We start from the raw sequence: 27759 nt of genomic DNA on the forward strand, positions 1-27759 counted from the left end.
TTTAATCAAACGGAGTACCGATAACATACATGATCCGTGGTTTTCAAAGGCGAAGCAGCTTCAAAGTTCATGAGCACATTATGTTCCAACTTTCAAATTTGCAAATTGATTTCATAATGCTCTTTCTATCAATGGCAACAAAGCGGGATCTACTTTATCTTTAGAGCGTAGCTCAAGAACCGATTCGTGTGTTGATGCATCCGCTAAAAAACCTTTCTCCACCATTTGTCGAACAAGTCTTATTGCCCTTGACGTCTCATTCTTATTGATAATCCCCCGGACAATGGTGTTATAGGTGTAATTGTCTGGAGGACAGCCTCTCTCTTCCATTTCTGTCAGCTACTTCTCTGCTTCGCTTGTTAGCCCTTTCTTTCAAAATTCATGATCATTATGCTATATGTCCGGACAAGGCACAGGCGGCATACCTCTCAGTCTCAGTCTGCTGCCGATGCCATAACCAACCTTGAAAGAAGAAGCAATTGCGGTCGTCCGCATCATCTTCACCATGTCTATAAGTGCTGTCTTTCATAAATATATTAAAAAATATTATTTATTAATGTATTTACCTTATAATATTTATTTATTACTGTAGTTACCTTTTTTTTTTCTTTTTTTTTTTCCTTTTCATTTTTTAATTATTTTTTATAAAGAGGACAACTAGTGGCAAGTCGAATTTCACCCTGCCTATGACAGTAAAGCAGACTCATCAGTTCGGAGCATTGACCTCGAGACCTCCCACATGTTTTTGTTTATTTGGAGAGCCGCAGTCTGCACTCTTATTATTGGGCCACATGCTGTGGTTTAGCGTTACCTCTTCTAAATTAGTGTCTAATGTCTGAAAAACTAGCCAAGGTTAATTAAGCATTCATTCATTTATTTATTTTGCTGAACAGACAAAATTATCTACATTAAGTGATGGAGAAGTGGGATAAGCCTCACAATAGACTAGCAGTAATGTTGTTCAAATTTACTTTTGACAAAAATCGAACCTAAAATCTTTCACTTAGAAATGAAGAAAAATATCACTAGATCGTAGTACTAAGTACCAAATTCAATCTATCATTGACTTTGCACAAATATTACAAGGGGTAATGGAGCAGCATTGCAAAACACAATAATGCCTTTGGGTGCTAATCTTAAAACATCATCTGGTCCAATCATGCGGCACTTGTTATGAATTACAATGATTCTTGTATAAACATTCACTCAGCCACACTATCTAAAGAGTAATCATCCTTCACAAATCAAATTAATACTTTTAAAAACACACAAATAATTTAGTTTGGGCAACCTAACGCAACATAACTTCACAGAAAACTTGAAAAAAAAATAAAAAAGTTAATTTCCTTGTACCCAAATATCAGTTTCTCATGTCGAACACCCCTCAAGATTGCCGGTAGAGAAAATTCAATATCAAAATAGAAAAGAACATTATCCCATTATTACTATGATTAGATTATCAAAATCTGGATTAGGGTTAATTAAACCAAAGTTAGATCCATTTTATAGACTAATTAAAAGCTGATCAGTATTATAATTTATACGTAATAATACACAGATGGGTCCATAAACTCCTTTCCTCCTTCATCCCCTACCCAAAAAAGCACAATTTTACAGCAAACAAAACAATATCGTACGACTGGAGTGAGTGATTGAGTGAGTGGGCAGCTCACCGGTTAATTTAATTACCTTCTTCCTTCCTTAAACAAACCCTTTTTCTCATGTACGTTATAATCATTCACACCATTACCTCTCTCTCTCTCGATTTTCTTGGATTCCTACTTTTTCAATTTTCCCGGAAAATATTTTACTGTCTACTTCCCGACAAACCATTCTTAATTAATTTCCCTCTCTCTCTCTCTCTCTCTCTCTCTCTCTCTCTCTCTCTCTCTACTTTCCTAGAAAATTTCAGTTCTTTCACTCACTCCAATCCTCCAAGAACCCATCTTCCTTTCATCCTTGCATCCCCAGAAAAATCCCACTTCTGGGTTTTCTTGACCACCCACTTAATTCCCCCACCGAGCTATCAGAGCTCCAATGGCGGCCGAGAACGCGCTGAAATCGAGGGAGGTGTCAGCCATGATCAAACAGGGCTTCATCGCCGATCAAACCATCTCCTTCTCGCCGTCAAGATCCCTCTCCAAGTTATATTCCCCCACCTTCTCGGCCTTCAAACCCCTCTCCTCCCCTCCTTCCCAACCGCCGCCGCCACCGCCGCCACCGCCACCGCAACTCGCCAGGACAACTCAGTCCCTGACTCGGGTGACCCAGTCCCAAACCCTCCACGAGATGATGTCCGACGATCAGCACGGGAACTCCAAGCTCCTCCCGGACCGGAAGGTCCACGAGAAAGTCCACAGGCTCCTCCAAAACGCGCCATTTCGGAACCCCAAATGGGGAGGGCTGGTGTCCGGCGACATCAGGCTGATGGTGGTGGCCAAGGACGGGTTCAGGGTCTCGATGGACGTGCACAAGAGCGTCCTGGTGGCGAAAAGCCGGTTCTTCGCCGAAAAACTCCGAAAAGACCGGGGGGTTTTGCACTGCGTGGAGATTTCGGACTGCGATGATGTGGAGGTGTATGTGGAGGCTGTGGTTCTCATGTATTATGATGATTTGAAGAGGAGGTTGATGGGTGACGAGGTCTCTAGGGTTTTGGGTTTGCTGAAGGTATGTGCTTTTCGCTTTTCGCTTTTAGCTTTTGTTGACCGTAGCTTTTAGCCTCGTCTCTGATTTGTTTCTTTGTCTTATATACTCTGTTTGGTTGGTGAGAAAATTTTGGATTAGGACATATGGGTTTTGGAAATCTGTACACTTTTGGATAGGCAGTACACGTTCATGTTGTATTGTTGAAGTTGCTAAAGTAGACGCAAACAAAAATTATCGTAATTAGGAAATTTATGTATCGTACGTTATTGCGTATTTAATTTGATATATTACTGAAAAGATAACGTTAGAGAGATTAAAATTTTAAACAAAAATTGCAAACTAAATGATGTATCACCAATAGGAAATAAGTTTAATCAATACTTAAGTAATAATTCAATCATCAACAACCAAATCATTTGATCTGCAAATTTGGTTAAAAAACATGGTCTCCCTAGCATTATCCTTATTGAAAAAGGTCGAGATAATTAGAGTAATATTCTTTCAACTATATTTCAATTCAAGCTTTGGTCCCTAACTTAAAATTTGTGAGTTTTTGTATCTAAATTTGTTATAGTGTGAAGTGAGTATCCTTTTGTTAACTTCGTTAGAGCTTCCATCGATTGTTTTTCCTTCAAAACTCTTTATTTTGGATGGAATGGATAGCTAAAATGATAATTATTTTATATTATAACTTATTAATTTATTAAGGTATTTCTTATTTTCTTAAATATTGTATTTTGTATTTATTTATCGTCTTACGAACTAACAATTCTATGTAATTGTTTAACCAAGTAAGTGTTTCGCTAAATTAATGGACTTTCTTGGTCCTAAGACTATTAATTTATAGAAGTTTAACTGTATTGACAGAATAAAAAATATATCATAAGAATTTAAAACCTAGAAGTCCCATTTTTCATCCGCAATTTCTTGTGCAAAGCTGCATTTTTGTTTTCCTAATTCATCAAAACTTAAAACAATGACCCGAATATGTATTTTATATATATATATATATATATATATGAAAATACAAAAGAATTGTTGTAAATCGATTCAAAATTGAAAAAAGACTCGAATATTGGTTGACAAGGATCACGTCTGCGTTAATTTTGTTCATTGAGTTAGCGATGGTGAATATTTGTAAAATTAATGTTTTGTTGTAGGTATTTGCTGCTATCATGTTTGATGAAGGGATTACCGCATGCCTGGAGTATTTGGAAGCTGTTCCATGGTCTGAGGAAGAAGAGGAGAAGGTTGTATCGCAACTTGGTGAGCTCCAGCTTCATGAAGACTTAACCGGTGAAGTTCTTCTGAGAGTGTCATCTGAACCATCCACTTCTGCAAGAGCCAATGACATCTTCATGAGACTGCTGACCGGAGTTCTTCAAGCAAAGAATGATAGAGCTCGTCAGGGAATGAAGACTCTCATTTCTCAGTTGCTCAGAGAAGATGCAGCCAGTGACGGCAACAGGATTGATGTTTCTAAGGAAACCCTTTACCATCTTTGCCATAGATGTCTGAGTTCTCTTGTCCTGTGCTTATCTGAAGCGACATCCGCGGATGACGGCAGGCGGGATCGCGGGGTTTTGATGGCGGAGATAGCGAGAGAGGCCGATAACATGCAGTGGATTGTTGGTATTCTGGTGGACAAGAAAATGGGCGATGAGTTTGTGAAGTTATGGGCGGATCAGAAGGAGCTTGCTGTCCTGCATTCCAACATTCCAATCATGTACAGGCACGAAATCAGTAGAATCACTGCTCAGCTGTGCGTTGCAATTGGGAGCAGGCATTTGCTTGCGCCCAAAGAAACGAGGTTCTTGCTGCTATCGACATGGCTGGAAGCTCTGTATGAAGACTTCGGATGGATGAGGAGGGCTTCTTCAAGGTCTATTGATAAACAACTGGTTGAAGTGGGAATAAGCCAGACAATTCTCACGCTGCCATTGCAGCAGCAGCAGACTATTTTGCTTAGTTGGTTCGATCGGTTTCTAAACAAGGGAGACGACTGCCCCAACATTCAGAAGGCGTTCGAGGTTTGGTGGAGAAGAGCATTTATCAAACACGTATCGGAGCAGGAAAATACCCAGTTACAAATAACTGTTTGTGACCACGCAAGCTGAATAAAATCGACACAGAAATGTAGTAAATATATTTTGTTTCCTGTACCAGCTTTTGATGAAAACTTTAGGTTTCGAAGATCATCAATGCTGTGAAAATCTTACGTAAAAATTATACAGGTACTCCTTATGCAATTTTATCTGAGAAAGCTACTTGTCTTTGTACCCGTCTATCGCAGGCAAAGTTAAAGCCGCAAATGAATCAGACGAGTTTACACAAATTGAAATCCGACTGCTACATGTTGCAAAGAGTACAAGCTTCCCAGTTAAGATGAGTTCCATTAGTCGAGCATGTGCATGATCTGGTAACCGGGCCGAATATTGGATTGCTGCGAAGACCACCCCGATGTTCCAGACAATCCTCAGGTAACCGAGGTGAAAGGCGAGCCATCTAGACATGATGGTAGAGCAACCAAAATGATATAAGCGTCGAGGCTGTGTGACACAGTTCTGGAGAAGTGAGACACTTTACAAATCGTTTTTCTTCAAATCAGGTAAGAATCGGTTGTGGCCCATAATCCAGCTGCACATCTGAACGTGGTAGTCCCAAATCTGTGGGTTGCTCCAGACAAGAAGAAACACTGCTCATGGAAAAACATTCAGTTAAAGCTTCCGGGAGGTTCACAAAACAAAACCCGAAACAACAGAAAGTTAACCAACAAAAAATATTAGATATGGCTCATGTTAGATACAGAAGTATATCAAAGCATGCAAACCACTATTGCGATTAGTAATGCAGTTCTTTAAATTGTCCTTCAACCAGCGGTGCACATTTGTCCCAAAAAAAAAAAAAAAAAAAAAAAAAACTAGCGGTACACAGAAACTGATGCTGCCGAATGCACGACTCAAGGAAAGAAGGGGAAACAATGATTCATTAACTAAAACAGGATGGAGTTAATCCATTTAATTATAACGACTAGACAGATTGATAGGTTGCCGACTTTAAATTTGATTTGGTGAACCCAGGAGATCGGGCAAGTTTTGTTGAGAAGATTTTCAGTTGATAGTCAAACATATTTAGTGTGGTATTCCTGCTCTAAGAACATAATATAATCAGACTTCCTTATCACTGTCGCATCAAAATTACTGAGCGTTCGGAGAGCATACATGCGCAATAGAGTGAACAATCTACGCAACATAAGGACTCAAACTATGAACGCATGTATAAATACAAAATTCTTACCTTTGCCTAACTTTGAACATTCCAGTGCCTATCTGCATTGGGATACCCATGATGATGCTTTCACTTACGCCTTCAATCTTGTCAACTCTCCCGTTTACACTAGCATTGAATAGGATATCGTCTGTCCGCTCAAATGAAGCAAGCATCAAAACACTCTTGTCCATTTTTGAAACGCCAAATCTTGTGATTCCAAGAACTTCACCCTGTCATGTAGAATAATTTATACATGAATATGCATCCTCACTCTAACTGCATGTCTAATACATCAGTGTACACCAATTTTGCTTTTTAGATTTCCAGTAAAAGATTTGGTATCAAAGGAATTTACCCTGTATGTCATAACATCCGCTAGAAAAATCATATGGCGATCGTCTATGTTCATCCCGTGCGATTTCATTACTTTCTTTATCTCCTCAATGATACAGACTCTAGCAGCTTCAATTCCAAGTGTCCGCTGCACTTCCATAACATCATTACTTGTCGTTTTACAACCATCAATTCCTTCAGTGCCCATTACCGCTAGAAGACCGGTGCTATAAAGTAACACAACCGGCAATAAGATTAACAAAACAGCTGACATTTAGAATCATTTTCTAGGAGCAAAATAACAACTACCACTTGGAAATTAGAAACATAACACGATACAATGAAAACTACAGAAACCACACACACACGCACATAACGAAATTCAATTAATGCCCATAATTATATTGCATAACCAATAACTCACTCATTTTTCTTTCTGTCACAGAGGGAATGAAACGACCCTGTTCTTTCCCCTCTGGTTTCCCACCCACCACATCATTTCTGGGTTGGGTTATGTCTTTTCTATTTTGTTGTCTACGTTCAGGATAATGATATCTTTTCTTCATAAGGCATCTTCACCAATGAAAACTAAAGATTTTGATGATGGAAGCACATAACACGTATCTGCCTATGCCAAGTTTGGCTCCTAAGGTTCATTGGTTATTGAATATTTCATCTTAGTCCTTTTCCAGGACAGAAAAGACGTGGAAGACGCTACTGGGTGAAGCTTTTTTTTCCCGTAAATGTTGATCAAAACTAAAAGGTGAAATTACTGACGCCAAGGTTAAAGTATTCAAGGTACTGTTCCATCTTTCTGGAAGTGACTTTGTAATAAATAAATTAGTTTACTATGAGCAGCAACTGAAAATTCACATGGCATCACAAATGAATCATCCAATTTGGATACACATTACATCATAAATAAAGAACCCAGAAAGACTCCTAACTAAATGTGCACTAAATCATATGCCGATTGCCAAGTGAGGACCAGTACGAGAGATATCAATCACCATTTTGCATGAGAAATATAATCAAACATCAGGCCAAACTCATGCAAATATAATAGTTTGAAGAGATCTAACATGTAAACCGTTCAAACCTTACGTCACGCGAAATTATATTTTATAACAAACTCACCCTTCTGCAAACAACTTGTACTTCTTTTCGTCTCCTTTAACTTCAACATCATTTTTCTCTTTTTTCACCTTTTCTTCATTAATAATGACACGCTGAACTGTGCCTACACCCTGTTATTGAAAGAATTTAATGAATCACATCAGCTTGATGTGTTTTAAACTTGGTAAATCGAAACAGGAAAATAAGCATTCAGAAAAAAATTAGAAGTCTCACCCGTACAATAACTTTTGGGAGCATACTCTTTAGATAGTCGAGGTGAAAACAGAGCCTACTCCTATCAGCCTCCTGAGGAAGAATTTCTAACTTTCTGATATCCAAAACCCTAACATGCTGCATATGAGATATGACCACGAGTCATTATTAAGAACATATAAAAGTTAGCTAACTAACATGTCAAATTCTCACCTCGCTCTTCAGTTTGATTCTCGGTGTTCGTAAAATTGATTCTTTTACAACATTAGCATCTATAGACAAGTGTGCATCTTGAATCATGACCATATCAAGTGTGATGACTATAGATGCCGCTCTTGAAGTCATTACAGTTTTTATACTCTTAGCAACCTTCATAACAACAGCCAAACGTGTAAGTGAAATCTAACAATGGAGACGAAGAATAGACAACCCTATCCAAGTCACCAGGAAGAAAAGTTTCGGGTTGTTAAAGAATATTAGATCCATGCACGTCCAACAATAAGTAAGATAAACTACTAATAGAACATCAACCTTTACCTTAAAACATTCTGAAACAAATCAAACACTAGTTTGACTTTCTAAAAAAACCCGTTCTTGAGCAATCCAACCAACTAAGCCCAAAAACTTATTGACTACCGATCCAAAGTTGTTGAGAAAGGTAACAGGAAAAAAAACAGAAACCTTAATTTGCATTGCCAACTAATCACGTTCAGTTGAAAACTATATATACAACAGTATAAAATATAAACTTCATTGAGTGATCAACGTGGGCTATTGTCAAATTTACAATATTAGTAACAAATTAGTTAAAATACATACCTGCCCTAGATTTGTTTTCTCAATTCGGCCTGCTACCAGCCGTGCGAATTTCGCATTAGTATCCCACTCAAGTACTGCAGTGATGATGGGTGTACTGATCTTTTTTGCTCCGTTTATTATTTCCTTGATACGAGGGACCCCAAGGGTAACGTCTAACAAAGAGTTAAGGATCAAATTTAAAACCAACCAGTAAATAGCCAAAAGTCCATGCAGCTTTTATACATATCTAACTTTACTCATTCTAATGAATCAAGGATACTCATGCTTGCAACTCCGGCAAAGTGAAAAGTTTTTAAGGTCATCTGCGTCCCAGGTTCGCCAATACTTTGAGCTCCAATTACTCCAATTGCTGTCCCAGCTTCGACCTTTTTGGAATGATAACGAGAAATGCAAGTATCGAGGAAGACCTACAATTTAAATGTAAAGGAAATTCAATAGAGGCACAATCATATGTTCTAACCAACAATCTCCAAAAATGTAAAGGGCTAACTCTAGTTCTTAGAAGAAACATTAGATAACCAGACAATTTCAAAGGATACACAAGGAACATAACACCAAACATTACAAACAGGAAATGGCTCAGCCCAAAATTACGTAATCAATCTCATAATAAAAAAATCGTGAATGAATGTCCAACTTGCACACTGATATAAGATACATCAAACATCCTAACGCCTTATACCAATACATTTTTGGCAAGTACACTCGCAGACACTTGCATTTTAAGTTGCTCACATTATTCATATGTCTAAGACTCTAAAAAGTAAAAACAAAATAGGGAATGCAAAAGGTGACGACTTGCACTAAAACATAGGAAAATAAGTACCTTCAGCTGTTGAGAAGTAACACCAGATATATTTTGGACAATCTTATCCAGAGTAGCAGACTTTTCCTTCAATGCAGGATTTTGATCCAACACAAAAGTCTCATGTGTTTCTCTAAATGTTTTTACAAATTTATCCAGGAATTTCTCCAAAGAAGTTTTGAAACCAGCTGCGCAACCTCCATCAGGAGTCATATCGTGTTTTGAAAGCCTGCTACTCACTATTTCAGACACTTCTTCAGGAGACAAGGTATCACTTCCTCCAGCAGGACATGTGGCCTGTAAATGGACCTCATCAACTCAACAATGAAAAGTCCATGATTACTTCTGAGTTCTGAACCAAATGAAAATCAAGGTTTCATACCTTGGCTTTCAAAAACAATCGGTTGAAGTCCAAAGGAGCTCCACTTTCTTTTCCTTCCATCATTGCAGGATCCATACCGTCATCCCCATAACAAAATTGAACTATAGATCCACTTGAATTCCTTACCGTGTTATCGTACTGGACAGATAGGTCCTCCAAAATTTTTGACAATCTACGAGACATGTATCCAGTATCAGCTGTTTTCACCTGCAAAGGTAAACAAAAATTAAAGACAAAGTATTTCAAGACCCAAGGACCTCTGTGTTTGGCTGCTAGAACTGAACCCCACAAATACATTCAAATGTTATAATAGATTAACAATCTGTCCAGGTTTGACAATGAGGTTACTGCTAATTTTATTGAATCTTCTAATGCATAAAGATGGAGCTAGATTCAACTGAATTCTTATATTTGTGTATAATGTGTAAAGAGAGGGAGTAGACTATCAACCAAATGTTTTAAATTTTCGTGTGCATCAGCTTTTTTGCTATTTCTGTTAAAAGAAATATAGGTGTATTAGGTAATTCAAAGGTGGTGTTTTACATTTCATGCTGAGAAGCCTAAAGTACGGGACAGAGTCAGTTTGGGCTGGAGTAATTACGAGACAAAGTCAGTTTGGGGTCTCGAAACCTTGTCTGTAGTAATAAAACTTATGTTCCTTTTCTTTTTACTTCATTATTTTTTGAGTTAAATTACCGTTAGGAAACTTGAATAGCAAGTTATATCATACAGAGCAACAAATACAAACAACAACCAAATAAGGGGCTTGTCCAGTAACATTTTCATGAAATATCAGCTATTCTATGCACATGCTGATCAAGTATTAACTCGTACTATTCACCGTCTATAATTTTCTTGATCCCCCAATATATTTTAGCTATATTAATGATTAGCAAGCAATCTGTAAGTTTGACAAGTGACGCACAGGCCCAAATCAAGTGGGTCTAGAACCAAAAAAAAAAAAAAAAAAAAAAAAAACACATTAATAATGTGACTTGGAAGATTGATGAAGTTATGACTAGTTAACATACGGCTGTATCCACAAGCCCCTCTCGCCCGCCCATTGTATGGAAAAAGAACTCAGTAGCTGTCAAGCCACTGTAAAAGGAACTAGCAACAAAGCCTTTTGCCTGCATCAATAATAACAGAATGTTCATTTAACACATAAATTCAGACAAAAAGGTTGATAAAAACATTATATAATTCATCAAACTATAAACACAAAGTGAAAACCTCCAATGCATACTAGGTTTCACAATGGACTTACAAAAACTTGCATTAAAGTTCAAATAATAAACATTCAGCTGATTTCACAAGAGACATAACTCCTCGTTAGAATTAAAAATTAAAAAAACAGTACAATGTAAGTGAACACTAGTATACTTCTAAAAGAACAACAGCAACACCTCGGTCCTATGAGAAAACATCAAGACAAAAACAGAATTAACTACAAAACAGAAAATATAAAAATAAAATAAGAGAGAGAGAGAGAGAGAGAGAGAGAGAGAGAGAGAGAGAGAAGAAAGCTCCTTAAATTCCGAAGCTATAAATTAAAAAAGAAACTTTGTCCCATAAACACTCACCTCCTCACCCGCCACATTCTCAAATATCCTCCTATTTCTTCCGAACAACTTAATCGTTTTTCGGGGAGAAAAACAAAAACCAATGTTCTTGCAATGCATGAATTTTTCTAAACATAACCAATTATAGAGTTTGTCAAGGGGTTAGCATGCCTCCTTTCTTTTGAAGTATTCTATTATCTTTCTAATCTCTCCCTATTCTCTTCAATTTCAATCATTGTCGAAGCCACAAAGAGCAACCTGCCTTCAATCCATAATGTAGACAATCTTATAGCCGTATATGCCAGACAATTTTTTTTAGAGACTATATGCATGTCAAATTAGCATATGATATGAGTCACATCACTTCTCACACACACATACAAAATTGACTAAAATCAGCACAGAACTTACAGCAGGCATCTTTGCAAATCTAGGGAAGTGAGGAAGGCTTCGATCTATGAATCCATTAGGTGCACGACGACCCCCAACTGATTGCTGGCCAACACAGGCAACCATCTGGCTGATATTGATAGGAGATCCTTTAGAACCACACTGGGACATGATCAAGGGACTATTTCTCCAATGGAGCTTTTGCATGCACAACTATGGAAACATGGCAAAAGACAATTTCAAAACCATCGTCTTTGAAATATTCTTGCATGACAATAGAAAATAGAAATAATTGCTAAACAAACTGTGCTACTCCAACACACATGGCACTAAGTTTTCAAATGAAAGTAATTTTAAACAGACATACTCTAAGAAGTTAAAACTGTAGAATTTTGTCCTTTAAAACTAAGAATTGAGATTGAGACTTAAAAAATACACTAAAAGGAAACCCAAAAGGGAAGTTCAATGCATAAACAAAGAAAACAGTAATTAAAAAACTCACCTTTCCAGTTTGATCTCTAATATTGTTTAGTAAACTAGTTATCCCAGTCTCAAGTGATTGTGCGGCATCAAAACCAGGTACAAGTGGTAGCTGTCCTTCATTATACAACTTTATCTGGCCACCACATTTGTCATAACCTTCTTTAATTAATTTTTCCTTCTCATCATACAAGCTGTCACTTGGTTGTACGTCACTAATCCCAATTGAGAATCCATGATTACCAATCCATCGGGCACTGCCACCCATGCAAATATGACAAAATTAAACACATAATATTGTTGTATGTACCATTTAAATGCACAAAGAACAGTGACATCAAAATATGGATGCATCATTTGATGAGTCATCCAACTAGAAGATTAGATGATGAATATGATTGAAAAAGATAATTTCTAATTTACAAACGCAAGGTTAGACATTCCTAAAGGGCAGCAAAATAATATACAGCATCAATATCATGGAGTGTCAAAACTCGGTGATGGATAATCATCAAAGCTACAACAGGAAGACGATAATAGTAAGAAAAATCAATATAGTGATATCCAACCATCAAAACCACAAAAAAAATTTGCAAATAGAAACCTTCTAAGTTTTAAATCTCAACACAATATTTAGACCATTAAAAATGTACCACCTCTAACATGATTTTTATTTTCTGATCACCCATCTCAAATATGTCGGACTAGGATTTTTTTGGGTCAGCACACATGGTATATTATGTTAAAAAATTCAACTTTTTGAGTAACTTTTAGTCATACCTTTTTAGGTAACATTTTTGATAAATGTATGCAATAAAATAAACAATAGGTTAGAAATCTGACAGAAGACAATAAAACTAATTTGAACTGTCAAGATGGGTTTAAAAGAACTAGCATTCAAGAAATAATTGTGCTGCATATATACCTTAACTTTGCCAGGCGATTCATGCAAGAAGCAGCAGCATGAGCTTTATAGTCTCTCAATAGAACAGAGTAAAGTCCATCCTTATTGCCGTTCCCTGGAATAATATAAATGCAAAACTGTAAGCCTCAATGGTTCAATATCACTCACTCAGATATCCAAATGCAATATATGATAAAATGAAAATAAAAGTCCAAAAGACTTTCAAGTTTCAAATCAAGAAAATTAACTAGATCAGAAAAAGTCGTACCCAATTCTCAACTAAATTTTTTTGGTAGCGTTACAAGGTTCTAAGGGAAGCCATGACTATCTTAGCTTTGTATAAAGATTCTGAGAGTTTATTATCAGTTATGCTAACCTTTACCTCATCAACTTCTTTTGAGAACAATAGGATTACTTAAAATGGAGCGAAGCTAAGTGTTTCCTTTGTTTCCCTCCAAGGAATATTGGAGTCTATGTAACACCAAAAATTTCTTCCATGTAACTTCACTTTGTAGTTAATGCATTTGATTGAATGAATCATCCAAGCCAAACTAATTGAAAAATGGGTTGAGAGACCCAGGACACGGCATACAAGTATGTATGGCTTTGATTTCTAGATGTGAGATTTCTCAACCCATCCCCTCACATATGAGGTGACTTGAGCCAAACATGTAGACAACATATATTGTGTGACATGGAAGCTCAGGTGGTCACTGGGCCTAACAAGCAAAATGAGTAGTTTAGCCCTTGAATCCTTGTAATCAAAAATAAAAGAATGCTCCCCTTTCCCTCTCTCTGGTCACATATTCACAATTCAATAAGCCCGAGCCTCAGGAGTTCTGATGAATTTTTACCCCCCTACAAATACATATTTCTTGGTTATTAATGCATACGAGGGGGCTGCTTACCTAGAAGGTTTTGTTTACTGTATTGCTTATTGTATGGTTTTCAGGTAGCTGTTAGGTCAGGTTGTCAGAGAAAATCTTATCCTCTATAACTTCATTTGTTTGTAATCATCTATTGTTACAAATTTGTTTCTCGTAAAAAATGCAAAATTATTTTTTATCCTTCCTCTTCTATCAAATGAAATGTAGTGGAAGCAGTCTATCTAGGTATTTTAAACAATGCAGGACATAGACAAACATATACTATCAAAAGACAGAGAATTAATCAAGAAAACTGACCCAAAGTACCCTTCCCAAGTTGCCCAGCTATGAGCTCACTGTTACGAAAATAAACAAATCCATCGTTTGGGCACATTGCTTCAATTTCTCTTCCATCTCCAGTCTTGGTGTAGGATTTCTCCGTAACTGTAAGATTCAAATAGACTCTAACATTTGAATTTGGTCGCACTAGAACACTAAATAATTGTTTTCCTGTCCATAGCTCTATTGGCTGCAAAACAACAGTTAAGAAGAGAAAAGATAAATACTAGAAACGATATAGACATATAACTGAAATTCTCAAGTGTAAGGGTACAATTGTGTAACAAATTTACAACAGAAATAAATAATGGCTTCAGTAACTCACCTTAATTACAGAAGGCGTTGGCAAGTCAATAGTATCCACTCCATCCCCCATATATGAACACATGAGAGAAAAAGATGCACGGTCATAAAATGTGTCCTTCCTTGTAATAAGGAAAGAGGACGTTAGAAAATCTTGGGTGGAAGCAACCAAAACCTCTCCATTTTTTGGAGTACATAGATTGTTTTGCACCTGAAAAACACACTGAAATGTTACACCAAAAACAAATGCAGCGAACAATCAACAAAAGTATAAGCCAAAAGAGACGACGCATGACTTTCCACACCAAGAAAATGGGGAATAGAAACAAAAATAGAATGCATTCACAGTCTATAATGCATCACTGATGTATGACCTCCCAGGACCAAGAAGACAACCACCAAAATTAGGGTTTTACCTAGCTTGACAGGGCAACAACAAAGACAGTAATAGAAATAACCCACTACAACTCATTACCATAGCAGAAAACGAACAAGCTCATTTGGTCAAATTTTTTTTTTTAGAGGGACCAATCTAATTACTGACAAACAATAAAATTACAAGGGAAGTGGACAAGAAGATCAATCCAAAGAAAGCAAAGCACAATGGATTTACAGATGTTAGCAATGCTAGAAAAGACCCAATCAAAGCACAACACCTAGAAAACAGCAGCTTGCCCAACTGGGAGATCAGAATAATAACACCAAGACACTGCAATGCTCAAAATATACCAATGATTGTGAATAATGTAGTGAAAAACTGTATTTTTATGTAGTTTTATGCATAGCCATTAGCCATAGGCATATATCTCAATGAAGTGTGATCCAATCTTATTTACCCCCATCAATGTAAGAGCTTCTGTCCGGGCCTCTTCTGTTTGCGGGACATGCATATTCATTTCATCGCCATCAAAATCAGCATTGTATGGGTTGCAAACAGATTCATTAAACCTCAATGTTCTCCAAGGCATGATCTTAGCCTGCAAGTACAAAATGATAACACGTGACTAAATATCAACAAAATCATGAAACAATGCCACATACAAAAATAATTATAAACATTTAATCACCCTATGACACATGAGAGACATCCGATGCAAGCTTGGTTGTCTGTTGAAAAGAACAATGTCCCCGTCTTCTAGGTGGCGTTCAACTATGTCACCATATTTTAGTGAATCAGCAATGCTCTTTCTGTTAACCTTTAAAACCCTTCAGCACAAAACAATAAATTCAACATCAGCAACAAAGCAAGCATTTCCATATAAGAAAAGAACCCAAAGCAAGCAACATTAGCACAAGACTATTATGTACCATTCAGTCCCATCGGAATTTCTAAGCACTCTGGCACCAGGGTACTTATCAGGTCCATTACTGACACACTGCCTCAACTTCTCAATATTATGATGAGAAACACGTTCTGGATAAGTTAATATTGTAGCCATTTTGATAGGGATTCCAACCTAGATTCAATAAAGATTTAGAGGAAACAAACATAACAGGCAAATAAAATTAGCACAATTGTGTCAGAGGTTTTAGCAGAATATGCAAATAAAATTAGCACAATTATGTCAGAGATTTTAGAAGAATATCTAACCTCGGTAATTTTCAGATTAGGGTCTGGTGATATAACAGTTCGGCCAGTATATTCTACACGCTTCCCAGATAAATTCCCACGAAAGCGCCCTCCTTTCCCTTTCAGGCGCTGCACAAAACCAGCCAATGGCTTGGAAGTTTGCATGGAAAAGGGAACACCACGAACATCACTGTTTACGTACTGTGCAACCTCAACTTGAAGTATCTCCCAACTAGCCTGAACACCAGTTCTCAACATTAAGCATTACAAATCATACTATAGAACCATAAGCAACATTTATTATCCTATTAAACTTCACCAGCAAACAAGATATTCAAATATGTTTTAAACAGCATTTGCGCAAAAAGCGGCCGCATAATTAGCTCACGATTTCTAAACAGTAAATCAGCAATCAACTAATGAATAAACAGATGCGATTCTTTTTCTTTTTATACAAAACAGAACAATTGGGTCAATAAAGGTTAACAGTACAACCAAAGGCGGAGCACCAGTCCACAAAAAGATACCATCCTCAGCCAACGAAAATACGACAATAAACTGAATTACAACTGTACAAGAACAAGCATCCCTCAGCCAAGAAACCCCAGAACCAGCAGCCAAATAACCTACATTCTTGACCAAAAAAATACATAACCTACATTCGAACATAGAAAACAGCTTCCTGAAAAGCTCTTGGTACGACATGCCTCCCAATCCAGAAGAAATGGACAAAACAGAATGTCTTTAAATTTTTTGAACAAAGAAGGCCCTGTTAAAACTAAAGTCTAATTCATTCCCAAATTGAGCTCAGATCCTCCTCATTTCCTTCAAGATTCCATTGTTCCGGTCCAACCATATACACCACAACAAAGCCAAAGCAGCACATCTACGAAGAGACACCCGCATCACCATGAACACCTTTTGAAAACCACTCTGAATCCCTATTGGCTGCAATTATATCTTTCTGAGTGACTTATGCATGTTCCCATCACCAAAATTGACACAACGTATTATTTGGACAAATTTGACATGGTTAGGAACTATAAAGGTGTGTTTGCTAGGTTTTAAACTATTGAGACAAGAGTAGAACGTAGTTTGGCCAAACCAACAGAAAAAGAAGGCACATAATCATGAATGTGACTCAAATCTCAGGAAACCTAAAATATTTGTGTGCACATAGCATTATATACGAATTTCTATACTAGTGCCTGGGTAGGTCTATATCAAGCATGCAGAATTACATGTACAAATGTGAAGTAAACAACAAGACACTGGTGATACACTTTGGAGGACATATATCCTCCATGATTCATACCAAACATTTGGCTGCAGAACTTGCTTCCATTAAATCCTGTCGGAGACTAGAATTTGACTGAATAATTCTCTTCAACCTCTCTGTAATGTCATTTTCATTGCTGTAATAGGAAAAGTAGAACCCTAATAAGTATTATTTACAGCAGTACTACCATAAAAGCACTGAAAAAAGATGTTTATGGCATCTAATTACAAACATGAAAAGAAAAGGGAGCAAAAGCTTCATATTCAGTAAATAAAATATTGAGATGACCTCTGTGATCCATCCACAATAACAGAAGGACGAATAGGTATCGGTGGCACCGCAATGTTTGTCATTATGAGGTTCTCTGGTCTATCTGAAAGATAAAGCAACTCACAATCCTGCAATAACAGTAGAAAATACAAATATGCTTCAAGAGGAACAGAATGCAAGAGAATATATAACCATGCACCATTTTCATTGTTTTTTTAACTTTTTTATAAGTAGTACCTCATCAACCATCCTTTTGAACAGTGAAAAAACTCTAGCAGGGTTTAGATTATGAGTAGCCGGATTAAAGGACGCTTTGGACTCTTTCGTGTGAGATATTGCTGATCTAAAGTCATCCATAACACCAACAAATTTTGAACGATCATGGATAATGCCCAGCACACCCACAGCCTTCTTCACTGAACCTGTAAAGCATAACATATCAAGCCATTACTTTTGAAAGATGATAGAAGATCCAGCCAGAAAAACAAAAACAATAAAGTATCAAGAGGGAATATATGAGCCAAACCATTTATAAATCCACATTTGGAGCACTTCACTGGTCTATTATTGGTTGTCAAGCTATTACACTTCTTCACTATCACTTTCATCAACTCACTTTTCTTCATGGGCTCCATTTTGGGACGTCTCATTTTCTTCAAAAATTCGATGCGCATTCCCTCCTCCAAAAGTATGCCAGAACATAACTGCATATCATGCAATCCCAACTTGAAATTCCAGTAAAAACAGGGTTTACTTGGCTAATAAGATTGCATTGTAAAGAGTTCACTGTCAAAGCAGTTATTATTTTGAGTCATTAGTGCAAGAGTATGAGTCTCTTTTACACAATGGTGAGGTTATTAATTCTAGCAAAACTGAAATTTCCCTTATTTCCCCCATTAGTTCATGAATTTTGCAAGAGAAAACAATAAAAGCCTTAATCTAGTACAAAAAAGAAAACATTCTCTAAACCATATGAAGGGAACTATGAATCACTAAAAGAAATTAAGAAACATAAGTCTCAATGATTCAGTTTCAGAAAACATCAAGATTAATATACATGAAGTTCCAGAGTTTGTGACTGTTATGGTTTGACTGATCCAAAGTGGAATTCAAATCCAAAAATCTAATTGTATCTTTATAAAGGCATCAAACTATAAAAGAATGGTGGAGGTAGTACTGATAAAAGTTTTCCCCATTGTAGTTAATCCTTCCAAGGGCACCCCTCCCCCCCCCCCCCCCCCTCCCTCCTTTTTTCTTCTTTTTTGTCTTTCTCCCAGTTTAATGTTTTATCACAACTTGTACATTTATTTGAGTCATTTTGTCTTATTTTATTTAGAAATTTACATAAAGTGTGTGTGTGTGTGTGTGTATTTTTTTTAATTGATCATATTAGCGAATATCTTTATTTAATAATTTTTTTTAGGAAAACTAATGAAAAGGGCTTGAAAACTTGAGTTTTAACGATAAGGACAAAATAAAGGGTAAAGTGAATAGTATCAGGTTTGACATTTTAGTGTAAAAATTTGGTTTTTTGTTAAAGTGAACAGTACCGTGGGCTTTTCGTTAAAACTCCCCTTTTTTCTGTGAATTATACAAAATAAATTCTTGTGGATGGGATGGGGAACTTGACCCGCATTGTGGAATCTGTTCGCCCAATAGGGATCCCCATACCAACCCAGAATGGGGAGAGGATTGGATCCAACACTTCTGCAAGGATGGATATAAAGTGCGCAAACCCTCCCCTCCCCTCTTGCCAGTCCTAGGTGGTAGCAAGATACATTCAAGGTTTAAGTTCTTGTCCGACCTAAATAAAAGCCAAGCTCATGCATTTAGCCCAACACATTGTTTAGATGTAAATTTAACCACATTTCATGCATGCTAAATTCTCAAAAGTATTTGAGAATCACTGAATTTCCCTTGACAGTGGCCAAGGTGTAAAATGGAGAGCCTAAATTCAATTTTATACTCCTGGTGGCCTAAACCTAAGTCTCGTAAAATCAAATATCCCAAAATCTCAACCAATCTCAAACTAAAAAGAAGAAATATATAAATAGTTGTTAAATTTAACTTTTTAATAGAAAAACAAAACATATAAAGGAACATAATTCAAATTCATTAGAAAGTAATTACAAATGGAGTTAATCTATTCTCTGTACCTTACAAATGCACTTCAATATGTCCACAATAGTACTTAAATACCCAACATTGAAAACAGGAAGGGCAAGCACCAAGTATCCAAAGTGCCCCGGGCAGTCCTTCGTTGTCCCACCACAGGTCGCACATGCACCACTACTCCTATTTGCAGGACCCTGAAGCAATACCAGAACATCCAAAGGAAAGAATAATCTACAGTTAGAATACTACTTGGTCATTCTTTGTTCTTTATTTGAATCGTTTCTAATTGCACTCTTCCATGTGAAATGTACTCACGTGAAATGAATTCAAACAAAACTAGAACTTTCAGAAAATGTTATTCTGTCTGTGAGTCAATTATATTGAGTGTATTGGTTAACTTGTTCCCTTAATCCTGTTTAATACTTCTTATGGTCAGTCCTAATGCCTGCACAAATCCATCGATTAGTCTAACGTTTCAACAATTTCCATATAATTCAACCGAAATTGCTTCAACAAGAATCGAAAGTAACAATTAAAGGGTGGGAGAGTACCAAGCGGGGGTCCAATAAGCCGCCTTCAATAGGCTTCCGATTGGAATCATAATATTGACCTTTAAAGATTTGAACTTCAGCCATTTTCATGATCTCCTTGTCGGACATCGCGCTGAATTTCCATTTTTCTCTACAGGCATTGAATTATACAAACCGAAAGCGTCTCACTTTACAAAATTGAACAAATCAAAATTTAATTTTTGAAGAAAAATGAAAAGGGCTTACATTCTAAGGTGTCCTTGGTCTTCGATGAAAGGCTGTTTGGTAAAGATTATGGTCTTGGCTTGCCCTCTATTCATCCTCTACATTGATCATACCCAAAAGAGACGAAAACTAATTAATTAAAGATGAATTAATTAACCACAAAATTAGATTGAAATACTCGAATGCCGGGTTAATTTGATCATAACTATTGAAATTAAAAAGAAAAAAAAATTGTATATTTGTATTTCCATATTAGACTGCTGCAAATTTAAAGATATGATAAATAGCAGTACCGAATGGTGGCGGCGGCGCCGACGGTGGAGACTTCAATAGAGGTGGCGAGAAGCAACTGCTGCAGTTAGAGAGAGTGAGAGAGAGAACGCTCAGAAAGGTTTTGGGTTGGGTTTTAGGCTAGCGGCACATGCTTCAGCGACCGGTTCGAACCGCTTAAACCGGCTGAAATGTTAAAACTGAATTTTTGAAGGTTTTTTAGCACCCCACGTTGCAATTATTATTAAATGACCTATATATTCTACATGAAATGACTGTTTAGGCCTTATAAGATTTTATCCATGAAAATAAAAATTACACATAAAAATTTCAAATGCTCTTCCACCGTATATTTTACTTTAAAACAAAACTCTAACTACTAAAAGTACAAACATGTTGATGAGAAAATGTAATTTTTGACGGATGAAACATAAAATTAACGTTTTGGGAGGCTTCACATTTTTCGTATTTGAGTGATTTCAACGCCATCGTTATCAATATAAGCATATACTCGCTTTTGCTTTCCAAACGGTTGGAGAAGAGGCTAGTCTCGACCCCATTTCTAAAAACCAATCCCTAGAGAAAGATAGGATAGTGTTAACAGTGCAAAAGGAAGTATCATCGCCTTCGGATTTGAAATCAACAGACGAATATGGTATACACAAGGTTGATGTGGAGTAAATGTAGACAGCAGAGTGTAGGGTATGTAGAATATATGGGGTCCTCGAACCGTAAGCGGTTTCTTTTCATTCATTCATTCATTAATTCAAGCTAGTTGTAGCTTGCTTCCAAGTTCAAGTGCTAGCGATAGAATAGGCCGAAACAGATTCGTATGCCACCATGATTTAGTTTAGTATCAGATTCTAACCTAGCATTCATCCTCGTTGCGCATGTTGAGCTAGTAACTCGAGCTAGGATGACAGTATGAGCAGTAGCGAAGTCAGGTGTGACATCCCGTCCCAGGAAGTGGTCCCGCCCGGACCGGAATGTGACATCAGGAATTGTCTTGGGGTGTAGAGTACCAAAGGGGCGAAATCATCACCCTTAAATGGCGATTTCCAACGTGATAGAGCGGCAACCCCTCCTTGTCCCCATGTAGCTTCAGCCAAGAGTGTGAGGGTACTATGGAAAATAATGTAGGGTGTATTAAAAATTTAATTGAAAAATTAGATGTGCGTGTATTTAACAATATATGAAGTGTGAATAAAACAACCTTTTTAGAATCAACAACACTAATAGGTTAAATTGTTCTCTATCATAAAATGGACATCAATAAAGATCGAATGCGAACCAAAAACATTTTCTCATTACTCCGTCACTACAGTAAAACGTTATTAAAAATATTTAGAAATGGAAAGGGAACTTTTCCGAACCCCATCCTCCAAATCCAACCAATTAATCAATTCGGGTTCTTGAAATTTGATCCAACGGTTACAAATAAAGGAATCATTTAAAAGTTATAATAATTTTAACCGTTTGATTAAATTTTAAGAATTCGAATTAAGTGATTTGATGAATTTTGTGAAAAGATCGTGATCCTTTCCTCTAGAAATAACTTGATTTTTACAGTCGAGAAGCTGAACGGTGAGACGAATCTAGCTTCAGTTGGCAAAGCAATAAATACGCGTTTTACTTAAACCCATGTGTCCAATCTCGCCCCCTTTCTCCTAAAACCCTAGAATTCCCAACCATGAAAACGGTATCGGGGATCGTCCTCTCGTCGAAGCCAATCTCTCTGTCCAAAGCGACTTCCACTCTCTCCTCCTTCGTCTCCAGCGACACCGGCGCGTCGCAAGAGTTCACCGTCTACCTCCGACGCACCTTGGCATCGTTCAAGGAGGTGAAGCAGCTACACAAGGAGCTCAAATCGCCGAGATCGGAAAGGAAGCGGTCGCGGCGGCACAGGTCGGAGACCGAAAACGACGACGCAGAGACCGTCGGAGAGAATCCGGCGCAGAGTACCGGTGTGAGTGAGGTGAGTCATGGGCTTGAGTCCAAGCCGGAAACGCAGCGACAGGTAGTGGATGCCCAGGTGAAGAAGAAGGAGAGGAAGAAGGGTGAAGTTCGTAAATTTGGGGAAGATGGAGGTGGAATTTCAGAGAGGGGAGGGGAGGGTGGTGAAAAGAAAGAGACAGCTGATTCAGTAGAGGTACTTAGGACGAAGAAGAAGAAGAAGAGGGACAATGTAGGTAATTCTAATGAAGATGGGGATCGAATTGAGAAGGGAGATGGCGGGGTCAAAATTGCAGAGAGGGCGAATGGCGGTGTTGAAAAGAGAGAGCCGGCTGATTCAGTTGATACACAAAATAAGAAGAAAAAGAGGGACAATGTTAGCAATTCCGGTGAAAACGGGGGTCAAATGAAGAAGGGAGATGGCGGGGCTAAAACAAGGAGCGAAGAGGTAAAGAAGGAAGAGAGTAAGAAAAGGAAGAGTGGGGTGTTAGAAGATGGAGGCTCTGGTGCTTTAGGAGGAGAGCAAGGGGATAAGAAAAAGAAGAGGAGGAAAAGTTGAGAACACTATGACACAATTGTTCGTAGTTGTCGGTTTTGAGTTTTCTGGAATTCGTTGGAGATTTGAATTCCATGAGGTCTGCTGCTCAGCACCTTCAGGGTAATTTGTGGGGATACTATTTTCTATGTAATGCTAATTACTAAGCTGAGCTGTAGTTTGTTTTTGGTGATATTATTGATTGCAACGGAAATATTGTTAATGCCATATCGATTTTGGTTCTTAATTTGAGTGTTATTTCAATTTGTGTATTCTGCATTCAGTTTTGTATGTCAAGTGTTATGTTTATTTCAAAGAACAAACCGATTCTATCAATTGCAATTCTGTAGATGGCTAATGAAATAATCATATATGAGAGGGAAAAAAAAGGCTAGCAAGCACCATAAGAGGATGTTTTAAACAATTGAGAAAATTGTAGATACATTTTTAACAAATTAAGGTTGCTTCTTTCAGTTACTGGATCCCAGGCCTTTACGTTCTTTGTGTAAGTACATCCTTTTACTTTTAATCTCTGTTCTTTTTTTCTTCGACGGATATTTGGTACTTCCTTTGCTCTTGGATATAATGATCCTAGGCAGGCATATGCATAAGGTTCTCCACCAGCGTATTTTAATTTTTGGCATCTTTTTCTCTTCCTGGATCAGTCCACTTTATAATACAGTGAATTGTAGGATAAACATGGTTAAATAGTATGTCACGTTGTTTCCGCAAGGGTTATACCTTTTTGAAGTTGGAACAGAATTACTCTTGAACCTATCAGATACTTTGGTACACAGTTATATAACAGCACTACCAGGTATGTTATCTCGGTATCAACTCTTGCATGTTCGTGTTTCCTCTTATTTAACAAAATTGTCCAACCATCTTGCTTTCTGTTTTGTCAATTTTTTGTTCTTCCTGTTTGTCTTATCATATCCATGTTTATTTATGTAATTGAAAACACAAAAAAGAAGAGTACACAAGACCAGTTCAACAACTGAATACTGCAGAAGCTATAGAATCCTTAATTCTCTACAATGATTCTTTAGATATATTATGTATGTTTGGTGTATTTGAATTCCCTCTGTTTTCGATATAAAAGAAGGAAAGGTTTAATCAGTTTATGGGAACTCCATGGTTCTCTGTGTTTTTGACCAGAAAAAAAACATGGTTCTCTGTGTCCCAGAAGAAACTAAAGTCTCCATTGGCGGAAGAAGGATTATGGGATTGCGTTTTATAGTCAATAGCAAAGGAGAGGATGAAGTGAAATTCAACTTTGACATCAACGGATACATCTGTGAAAGCATTGTTCTCATCTCCTATGTACTCTCTGAAGAGTTTGGGTTTGCCGTGACTGTAAGTAGGAATGCGAAAGTTGTGTACTTCTGGGGTCTGTTGTGCAACTTCGGACCTCGTTTGGAGGTACTTGTACAGGTGAGCCGCAGACGGAATTTTTTATTGTTATATGTTTTGGTGCTGATGTCTCATTCTTATTGAAGCATAATGTTACTGCTTTGCAAACCAGATTCAATTGATTCCTCATCAAGTATGTTGGCAAGAATATATTTTTCTTGGCGGATATCACCAACCGATAGATACATAATAGATATCAATTTTGTTTATTAGGAATTCAACTTGTATCATTTGAATACAAAGCATTGAATTGATTAATTAAGTAATTAAGCACCTATGTGGAATGTCGTATTACAACCGTACACAATTCTTTGGATTCTTAGGTATATACTGGTAAGGAATATAGGGACTCTTATTGCATAGAAATTAATATCATCTGTATGACGTGAATGCATGTCTACTACTGATCGATCAATCATAGGGCTCCATTAACATGAAACCCCTATGAAAGCTATTTCGACACAATTGCTCGTCTACTACTGATCAATCAATCACAGGGCTCGTTAACTGGAAATCCTTATTAATCAATTATGTGAAACAGTAATTCTACTTCATTTTTCTTTTGGTTGTGCAATTTTTCATGGTAGTACTTCACACAATTACTTTTTCTAGTTAATCGTACGTGTTATGACATCAAATTGTGAATAAAGCTGTTGATTAGGTGGTGGATTTTGAATATGCAGACTAACATGCCATCCATTCAATCAATGATCATTCTTCTGTCGTGACATGCTGCTGCAAACCTAGAAGAAACCATGCTATTCTTGTTTTGATTAGAATGGAGTAACTTCCGGACGCCTGAGAGAAGATAGGATCCCTCTGCTTGGGCGGCTATGTACGTTTCGGGCGATCTTATTCCCTTCGGCTGCATCCACAGATATGCTAAACTGGGGTTGGTTGGTTTCTTCCTTGTACTGGGAAATCTCAGCTTTGTGTGACGACACGCTTTTGCCGGATAATTCAACAAACACTTCTTGTTTTGTTACCAAAAGTGTACATTTAAATTCAAAATAATGCAGGGCATTCCCTTTGTGTGTTTGTTTCTTGTATTCCAAGAAATGAAAAAGAACAGCAACAATCTGCTCGTAAATATTACTGAATATTGAGAGGCATTGTACATTAATAATATAATTGGAGTATTAAGTATTGTCCTACTCTTTTGCTTCCCTAAGCTCCTCTTAAGAAATGTGCAATCACACTCAAAACAATTTAATTTGGCAAAGTAATTAAAATCCAAAAGGTGCCAAAGAATAAACAAATATTAATGGGTCAGGAAATTCTTTGGACAAGTTATGGTCAGAAGTAATGGATTGAAAAGATCATCAGCATTTGGGAAGATCTGCAGGGGAAGGGAGCAGTTTTTGATTGGGAAGCTTGCCATCCAAGACTACCCAACCCATCTTCAAGCCCCAACTTGTGTGGATCTCCAGGTGGCAATGCATAAACCATACTCCTGTGTATTCACACATGATACATTAACAAGCAATCAACCAACAATTAGAAATTTTGATTTATCATTGAGAGTTATTATTGGCACACTCACTATTACTAATCACACAACTGATGCTTCTCTGTCTTTACGTAAGTCTTACTTCCATGATCATGATAGAATTCTCGTTCCTAGATGCCCGATTAGGGCACCATGAGTGAACGATGTTGAATCATAGAGGTTAGATGATCGAATCACCTTGTAATCCAGAGTGACGGACACAAGAATTTCTCTCTTATGCGATTGGTAGTGTAATAGTATATAATTATGATTTTAACAATTTACTTTTAGGTTCAATTCAATTAAATAGTTACCTGGATTATCAGCCAGAAAATGGATAGCAACCCACCCACCAGAGGGCACACCCACAATGTTCCTCTCAACAGGGTCAACCAGATTGAACTTTTTAGGGTCCTTATTCGGGTCAAAGTTCCCGAACCCTTGACCCACAACAAAGAAATTGAACCCATGAAGGTGCAGAGGATGGCTCTCAGCACCAAGAATGCTAGTGTCCTGCATCACCAGCTCCACCCTAGAATTAAATGGCAGCACCATCAGCTTTGTCCCATTGCTCACCATAGTATCCTTTGGTGGGGGGCCAGTATAGTTTAATGGCGTTATGGGATTGGTTGGGAAGTCAGGAATGCAGACCCCACTTGACTGCCCAGAAAAATGGGATTGTAGCAAGGCAGTGTTTGGCATTGCAAAAGAAATGTTGTTAACTGAGGCTGCAAACATTGTCCCATTGGGTCCTTGACATGTTTGCTTGTTTTGGCTACAAGGGTTGGTTCCAAGGCCTATGGTGAAGAAAAAGTGCTTGTCAACTTTTTGAGGGACATTAGCTGGGAATTGTGGAGTGTTAAGCTACGTGGTTTGTTGGCGAATTTGGTTGCGAATGATGTGTCGTTTAGGGCAGGGAGGTTGGGTTTCAACAGCGGAAGTCTCTTTGTGTTTAGGGTTTTGGTTTTGGATGGCGAATCGTACTCTAGAATGCCAGCAACTGTGGTGTTGTCAAATGTGCCTTGGCCAGTCACATATGGCCTTGCAGTCATGAAAAATGTGGCAATGGGGAAGTTGGGTTTGGTCTTGAGAAGAACATTTGTGGTTTGCCCGGGGGCAATGAGAATTGTGCGAGTCTCGAAGGGTTTGACATAGACGGCATCGACTTCTACTACTTTGAGGGTGTGATTTGCAATGCTGAAGAAAAGCTCGTCGTTGAGTGCTGCGTTGATTAGTCGGAGAAGATAAGTCTTGCCAGGTTGAACCTTTAGCTTGAATGCATCTGCAAGAAAGTCACATGTGCAAAACAATTGAGATGAGAGTAACATAAATTCTTCTCGCATGATCTGTTCTATAATATCGAATGGAAGCACTACATTCTCGAGCCTATATCGATTCCATTTTTTTCTTTTTGTTACAATGATATCGACACATTATCAATAACAATTGACAGTTTGTACGAACTTCCATTCCATAGTCGATTTAATACCTTTGGCAAAACAATTGTGTAAGGGCCCCGGGAATCCGTTAATGGTATAAGCATCATACGCATTCGGCCCTCCACCTGTTTGTAAGGCCTGGCTAATTATGGCTTCAGGATCTGCATTCCACCACTCACCTGTATTTCAAGTATAAATTGTATATATAGCTTTTCTCAGCAGGTATACATATTATTATAGGCA

At 37.6% G+C, this 27759-nt stretch overlaps 4 protein-coding genes across 4 annotated transcripts; 2 read left to right on the top strand and 2 right to left on the bottom strand.

Annotated features, from left to right (window-relative positions):
- Positions 1–1630: 1630 nt before the first annotated feature.
- LOC137716144 (BTB/POZ domain-containing protein At5g60050-like) lies at positions 1631–4895 on the top strand. The gene is made up of 2 exons (XM_068455546.2): positions 1631–2667; positions 3807–4895. The coding sequence occupies exons 1-2, from the start codon at positions 2038–2040 to the stop codon at positions 4761–4763; spliced, it is 1587 nt and encodes a 528-aa protein (XP_068311647.2). The 5' UTR covers positions 1631–2037; the 3' UTR covers positions 4764–4895.
- On the bottom strand, positions 4772–20918 carry NRPC1 (nuclear RNA polymerase C1). Its single transcript, XM_068455544.2, has 28 exons — positions 20711–20918; positions 20439–20515; positions 20214–20343; positions 19704–19856; positions 18074–18251; positions 17785–17969; positions 17566–17675; positions 17314–17413; positions 16020–16235; positions 15737–15885; positions 15496–15634; positions 15265–15405; positions 14451–14639; positions 14105–14315; positions 12942–13035; positions 12039–12273; positions 11558–11749; positions 10616–10714; positions 9585–9791; positions 9224–9499; positions 8657–8804; positions 8398–8549; positions 7792–7947; positions 7600–7716; positions 7387–7496; positions 6272–6476; positions 5944–6146; positions 4772–5341 (listed from the first exon to the last, which is right to left on the bottom strand). Exons 2-28 carry the CDS (start codon positions 20510–20512, stop codon positions 5251–5253), a joined length of 4260 nt encoding a protein of 1419 aa, XP_068311645.2. The 5' UTR covers positions 20513–20515; positions 20711–20918; the 3' UTR covers positions 4772–5250.
- A 1342-nt stretch (positions 20919–22260) lies between these two features.
- On the top strand, positions 22261–23422 carry LOC137716162 (uncharacterized). Its single transcript, XM_068455569.2, has one exon. The coding sequence runs from the start codon at positions 22378–22380 to the stop codon at positions 23197–23199; it is 822 nt and encodes a 273-aa protein (XP_068311670.1). The 5' UTR covers positions 22261–22377; the 3' UTR covers positions 23200–23422.
- Positions 22267–27695, bottom strand: LOC137716226 (laccase-17-like). Its single transcript, XM_088691380.1, has 3 exons — positions 27567–27695; positions 26392–27359; positions 22267–26041 (listed from the first exon to the last, which is right to left on the bottom strand). The coding sequence occupies exons 2-3, from the start codon at positions 26813–26815 to the stop codon at positions 25911–25913; spliced, it is 555 nt and encodes a 184-aa protein (XP_088547506.1). The 5' UTR covers positions 26816–27359; positions 27567–27695; the 3' UTR covers positions 22267–25910.
- Positions 27696–27759: the final 64 nt, after the last annotated feature.

This window comes from Pyrus communis, chromosome 3, assembly GCF_041283825.1.
Source record: "Pyrus communis isolate YQ-2024b chromosome 3, ASM4128382v1, whole genome shotgun sequence".
Classification (NCBI taxonomy): domain Eukaryota; kingdom Viridiplantae; phylum Streptophyta; class Magnoliopsida; order Rosales; family Rosaceae; genus Pyrus; species Pyrus communis.